Here is a 7,222-nt window from a genome sequence, read left to right on the forward strand (position 1 = left end):
ATAAGGGCATCACAGACATGTTATTGCCTAAAAGGCCATAGTTCCTCTATGAAGATGGTTGTGAAGGGATGTTGAGGTCTCATTCTAACGGAATTAACCAGGCAAATTGCTCCACCAACTAAGAATGACCATGCACCAAGTAACATGCTTGCCATATAATGATGTCGCTATTAGAGTATTTTAAGATGTCAGTTGCGATCATAAAACCAAGAGACATGTCGAGAATCATATGGGGCAACGTAGGCAACACGGGAGTCCCAAATTTTTTTGTGAGGAGTTAATAAAAAGGATTGTAGTTCGCCCATTTGCGGGCGAACTACCTTTAAAGTTTGTGTAGTATTATTTTAGATGGATTTGGAGTTAACAGGGATGACAGTGTTAAAATATTGTAGTTATAGTTCGCCCATAAATGGGAGAACTATCCATTTTGATGTGTGTTTTTAGCGAGTTCCTTTTAGTTTTTAGGGTTTAATAATTGTACGTTTTGGTGTCGAACTCCTTACTTCTCCTTGAAATAGGCTACTCTACTGTTAGACTAATGAGTTTGTCACATGATTTGGATCACACTACAGTTGCCCAACCTTATGATGGAATTAATAAGATACTTTCTAGTATATATGGTGTCACGTAGAAAGATGGCATGCTGATGGACACATATGTTGTTAATATCATGCTTGAGTCTCCACCTCATATCCACTAAGAAATTAGTGTTGTTCTACTCAAACCTTGAGGGCAAGGCAGGAGTTTATAACATACATAACCATGATGGATGACTTATTTGTGACTGGCAAGTTGCGTTTGGGACCATTGCACTTTGTTAGGGTCCCAGCATATAGATGATGATATAATTGTATCAAGGCTTATGCTATGAAGTCTTTTATTTCTTAGTTGTTTCCTAGACCAACTCTCCCTTCTTTATTATGTTTTTGTTATTGTTTCTATGATGAATTCCTATTCCAATGTACAGTTCTCCTCATCAATACAATTCCCCTTCGTTACAAACTCACACTCTTCAAGCAAGCCAACTAGAGAGATTACCTTCAACGTACTTAACCCAAAGTGTGAAGGAATCCCCCTTTGTTACAAACTCACTCTTCAACCAAGCCAACTAAGAAGATTATCCTCAATATATTTAACCGAAAGTGTTAAGGAAGAACTCTCCTGACTCAATCACGTGTCCTCTGATGTGATGCCAGAATGCAGATCATGCCCAAAAGTTGGTAACTATTGGAATTTTTTAGAATTCTCCTTGTATGTGCATCATCTGCTGGATTGAAGTTGCAGTTTCAAAACGACAACGCTCAAACTATTTATTTCGTTCATTTAGGGTTGCATCTTCGTTTTCATTCGATTAGCAGCTCAAACCAACTTCAACCGTCAACAGTAAAATAACTAAGAAAAGGTGAGGTGGCAAACATGAAGAGGTTACGATTATGAAAGGAGTCGACACAAGAATAGGATTAATGTGGAAAGGGATAAAGAAAAAGAAATTAATTTAGTCTCTTAGGAACCGGTAGATTCCATTCCTAAAATTGATTCAGCCTGTCGTAAACAAGGAGTTTCATTCTATGTACAGAAAAAGACATCTACAGCACTCTAAGCAAGATATTCGTGAGATATGCTCCCTCTAGATAGGCAGGATCAATCGGATGGTCACATGCTGCTCCTGCCTCACGAACAATAGTGATTTTCCTCCCAGCCATTGACGCAGCACCCTAAGTGCAGGCAAACAAGAGAACACATCAATCAACCTACGTTTCATGGACTGGATCAAGAAATTAACATACAGTTCAGTTTGGGATTACAACATAGCTAAAATTAACAAGTCCTCTTTTGGAAAGAGGCTACATTAAGTACCAGAAAGATCAGATATGAGCTTTCTAAAACAGAAAAAATATCTCTGCTGCTGAATAAAAGTTCCGCTTGGTGGATCTGTCTTTAACTACATCTCTATGTGTGTGTGTAGTTCTGCTATTTTTACCTGAAATGTGCTCATGCAGCCTACAGGCACACTTGGCACAATAAGGGAGGATACTTTCATTGAAGTGATATGGTTATCAGTATTCTAATGGTCATCAAGGAAGACATAGGAGGAGAAACAAGTTTCTGTCTATCCACATACATATGTGATATGACATATATTGCTAGACAGCTAATGTGCATAGATAATGTGTATATAGTAATACTTCGGTTAGTGTGTCTCACATTGGAAACATGTACGAAGTATTACTTAAAATGTAAAGTATGGATATAAAAAGACAATTGTCTTCGTACATCTTGGTAATATTTCTCCCGTGTTTTAATTTCTCACATATATAAACAACATCTAGTTATTTGTTGACCTCATCCATGTTACATACCATTGTAAAACCAAGAACGAGCAGAGCAAAAGTTGTCAAAGTTGAAATTGACTCACTAAAGTCTACTTTACACCTTATATCATGGTGTTCTATTAGATCACATTGTATTTTAACAAAACTATTAATTGAACATCCAATTCCAGAGCATCAAATGGATTTTGGGTGCAAAAACTACGTAGCCACTGAATTTGGGTCTCTTTATTCTTACAGGTTTCGTACTACTACCATAGTCATTCCTCCGAAATAAAAAGAAAATGTAAATGTTAGGGAAGAACAAATTCCAAAACTTTTTTCAGAAACAGTTATTCAAACACAAATTTCCTTTGCTGGGAAACTATTCAAAAGACTTTTTATATGGTCATCAAAAACTCCAATGGAGTGATATATCTTCCTGCTTGCCCTTGAATTAAAAAGAAATTAACTTGCCTGAAGAATGCGGAAGAACATTCCACTTTGGGTCATAGCTCCAGAACATGAGCAGGTCATGAGGAGACCACCTCTTTTTGTCAACTGCATGGCCAAATAGTTCAAATTCCTATACATTCCAGACGCATTCTTTAAGACCTGGATTAAGTAAGAGAAAAGTGAAAACCACTTCAAAATGAACGAGCTCTGAAACAAATAACATAACGTCGTACAGAAGCTTTTTCCTTCCAATTAGTTGGAATGCAGATTGAGATGGAATAGAAGTGATGAATCGTAGACAACAGAGGCAACTATGACTTGTCCTCACAAATGAGGAAGTTAGGAACCAGGACGCTATTCCCAAGCATACTCAGAAGTGCCCCTACCTTGGGAGGTAGAGAGGCTGTTTCCAATGGACCCTCGGCTCAAGACAAGTGACTTACATGTCATATTCTATAATTTCATAAGAGTTACTTTTAAATGGTTAATGCATTGTATGCACTGGTCCTTGATATAGAAGTTGATCACCATTCACTACTAGAAACATTCTAGTAAAAGTATTCTTCAAATCCATTAGCCATGTGATCCAACAACCAATGCTTGAGGCACCACATCACTTTCCAAGACCAACGCGTTACATAATAATTCATTAACCAGAATCGAGAAATCGAGCAATGTCTAAACTCTACACAGCAAATGCAAATCTCTTTTAGAGTCTGAACAGAGTACATTTTAACAGTAAGCTCCCAAGAAACAAGACATCAATACTGAAGTCCATACAAAACATTGCAAATTACCTTCTTCCGAGGTGCCAATTTAGGAGGATCCAGTATAACTATATCCCATGATTCGTTTCTAGAAACAGCAGCCTTCATGAACTCAGTTGCGTCTTGCCGAAGAAAAGATATCCTTCGAGGATCCAGGCCATTTAATGCAACATTTTCCTTGGCAAGTTGCAAAGCAGGCAATGATGTATCAACACCTTCAAACCAAGGAGTGGAATTAACTCATCATTAGACTAGAAAACCAGAAGCAAACTTACAGAGTAATACCAAGGTTAAAACAGCACATACGATCTACACAAACGTTCTGGTACACCCCTGAGGAATAAGACAAATTTTGCTCACGTTCTTGAACAAGTCCACAGACTTACTGATTAAAATGATAGCAATAAGAATCTATCTTCTTGCTTTCAATGACGGCAGGAATGCAATTTCACTCGTTATGAAGTTCAAGGAATGAAGAAAGTGCATAGCGTGCAAATGAGAGAGCAGTGAGGAAGCGAGAAGCACGGGTTTCTTTTAATTCTGTTATCTATGAATTAGTTGCTATTGGGTGTATAATCCTCCTCCATGTCATAAACAATATCAGAGAAAAAGAGAACAGAGAAAATAGCAAACAAAACAAGCCAATATCTTTCTCCGCTTCTTTATTGCTACTCTAGAGGTATATACCCCTCTCACCACATGTACATACCGATATGCTCCCCTTTTTGTCTTCTGCGGTGTTCTTCTTGCACCATTCATCAAATAATGATCTCAATTGTCAGAGGCACGTGAGCTGGTCGAATGTCACATTGCTACAGCTTGGCACATCATCTCTCTTTTATCAATGTAAGCATAGAGGAAATGTGAATGAAGGTAGTGAATCAAAACAGAATTCTCATTCTCTTAAAATTGACTCTTTTCTTCTTCTCAACTCTTCTTCTGCTCCTTCCTATCTCTCTATCTGTATCTCTGTAACTCTTCCTCTCTCTTCCCTATTCTTCTCCTTCTAAAGACTGTTAAGTCACTGCCATTATTGCTGAGGTCACAGCCTTGATTTTTAGTTTGTTGGTTTAGATTTAATTTCATCTTTTTTAATATCAAGTAAACCTATTTTCATTCATAAAAATGGCCAAGGCCTGATCGTATACAAGGAATATACCAAAAGGTAGTTCGCTGGTTTAGATTAGCATTTTATAATCCAAATTCTTGTAATTTGCACTTCCTTTTTGTTGAGAACTACTATACTTCTACTTTGAGTTGAAATCAATCGAATACTTTTCTGTTTATGTCATGATCCTTGAAGTTTGTCTGTACAAATGGTACCAAAGCCTCCTTCCTGACAATGCTTTGTATTTTAACGAACACGGCGGGAGGGTGTGCTTTTGTGGAACATTGTGATAAGTGGGTGTTGTAAATTGGGCACCTGAGTAAGACCTTGGCGTTATTTGAGGAAATGCCAGAGCAGAATGCATGGTCTTGGAATACTTTCTTAGTGAGTTGGTGAGGAACGGGAGGTGGAAGAGAATGTGGTATCTTGGACAGATATGATTCATGGGTCAACAATAAATGGATTTGCACTAAGGCTTGGAAATTTCTTCAAGAGGGTGGAAGAGGGAATACAAAGCCAAATGATTTAACTGCTCCATCTGTTCTTTCTGCTAAAGCAAAAACTGGGCTACTAGCAGGGAGGAAGATTCACGATAATATTTTGAACAATAGTCTCTATTTGAATGCAACAGTTGCTAACGCCTAGCTTTATTTGTATGCAGGATATGGCTCTATTGAGTTCACAAGCTTGGGTTTTAGTGTGATTGAAAGAGAAGGATATCCGTAAATGATATGTTATTATATGGGGTTAGGCAATTCATGGACATGGTGCTATAGCTCTCAAGTTTTGAAGATATGAAACCCATTAATTTGAGCCACACTTTCTCTGGCTTACAGTTCCTTCTATTACAGATTGAGCCGGGGACCACCATTCTAGAGAAATTTCTTTACCATTGAACTTCCATTTTCCCGTATTATTTCTTTCAGCTTCCATCCTCGAAGGAAATTCAATCAGGAAATATTTATCATTCAGCTCTTTAACCTTGACTTCTATCGGGATCTTCTACTTTTTTACTGGCCCAGTGTTGTATCTATGTAACATGGAGGCTTCTGCAAATAATTCTAAAAAGGAACCCAGCAAACCTCTGCAGTGATATTCCACCCTACTCCTTAAAGAGCTCGTTTCAGTTCGAAACTGACTAGGATCAAGCAAATCATCTTTCACCACTTTGATCTCATTTTTTGGCCAGTCTTCTATAGCTCCATTCACTACTAACCATTTGTGGTTCATTCCTACTTCCCCCTTCTATAACAAATTTTCTTATTTTTTCCCAAAACTTCGTCATCCAACATTTTTACTAATCTCAGGGATAAGATCGTGGCTTTATTGTTGCTGTTAGTTGCCACCACCCTGATAAATCTCCCCATATGTTAAAGTTCCGGAAGCTCTAATTATTCCAATTTCTACATATGTTGTCTTGACCCAGAACATTAAGTCTATCAGATGTAATCCTGTTCATAAAATATTTCTTCCTTCTATGATTTCATACCAGTTGTCTCAGACTCACTTCTTCAAAAGATTTTTCCCAGAGGAGAAAACAGACTCTACCCATACTTCTTAGAAAATGAAAACTCTACCCATACTTCCTTATTAACTCACCACATCCACCTTCTCGTCACTGTAATGTACGCTCAAGTTACTCGGCAAATGGTGATTAGTCAAAAAAAAAAAAAAAATCATATAGAGGCATATCAATAGCATCACGGAGACAAAATGGATAAGATTGAAAGAAGTATCAGCAAGTAAAAGAATGAGGATTAAGGAAAAGAGTCTCGGACAAAGAAAGAATCCGAAAAAGATGTTAGGAAATGGATTGTCGGAGTAATATTACAGCCGAGAGCACCATGGAAGAGGGTAATCAGAAAATTTGCACATTTCCCAAAGAGAGAAAAGTTAGATCCTGCAGAGCATAGTTCTATGTGCTCCCTCCATTTACTTTTACTTGTCCACTTTAGCATATCTTTTTCAAGAGAGAGAATTTCTTTTTTCTGTTTTATCCTGAGCATTAACTACTCATTCCAAATCATTTCTCAAGTTCATCAAAGATTATATGCACTTCATTTTTTATTCCTTAAGGGGTGTGCAGAGTCCATTGTGGACGAGTAAAAGTCAATGGAGGGAGTAAACGCTAAACAAAAAATGTCCAATTCGCTTGAACTAACACTAAATTATGAGCTCCCTATGAGATTGGTGGTCGAACATTGATAAACATAAATGCACTAACTTTATGAGGCGTGGAGTTGAGCTATGGAGCATTTTCTTGGAAATGAGCAAAAAGAACATATACTGCAGACAACCAAATAAAAGGACTCAATAATAAAATCCAAAAAATAGAAAGGAACTTTTAAGCAAAGAAGAAAGAAAGCTAAATTCATTAGGGGTTGAAGGGGAACTTTAAAGTTAAATTCTTTCTAATTATAGGACGGACTAAAAAGGAAAGTGTGACACATAAATTGAGACAAAAGAAGTAGATTTTTAGCCTTTTTTGCTTTCAGAATTTTGTTATGGTTACTTCTAATAATTATCATAGTCATATGTAACTATAATTTGAGAAAATACATTAAAAAAAAAAAATCCCCCCC

At 37.2% G+C, this 7,222-nt stretch overlaps 1 protein-coding gene across 2 annotated transcripts in view; it reads right to left on the bottom strand.

Moving 5' to 3' along the window:
- Positions 1 to 1,403: 1,403 nt before the first annotated feature.
- Positions 1,404 to 7,222, bottom strand: part of LOC102602589 (ribosomal RNA large subunit methyltransferase I) — a 19,071-nt gene continuing 13,252 nt past the window's right edge. The window contains exons 6-8 of one of the 2 annotated variants that reach the window (XM_015308120.1): positions 3,563 to 3,747; positions 2,787 to 2,924; positions 1,404 to 1,765 (exon numbers count right to left, since the gene is read on the bottom strand). In XM_015308120.1, the coding sequence (XP_015163606.1) occupies positions 1,628 to 1,765; positions 2,787 to 2,924; positions 3,563 to 3,747 (461 nt within the window). In that variant the 3' untranslated portion in view covers positions 1,404 to 1,627. The remainder of the gene's footprint in view (positions 1,766 to 2,786; positions 2,925 to 3,562; positions 3,748 to 7,222) is intronic. The other variant, XM_006345956.2, reaches the window with a different exon arrangement.

Source organism: Solanum tuberosum, unplaced genomic scaffold (assembly GCF_000226075.1).
Source record: "Solanum tuberosum cultivar DM 1-3 516 R44 unplaced genomic scaffold, SolTub_3.0 scf00076, whole genome shotgun sequence".
Lineage (NCBI taxonomy): Eukaryota > Viridiplantae > Streptophyta > Magnoliopsida > Solanales > Solanaceae > Solanum > Solanum tuberosum.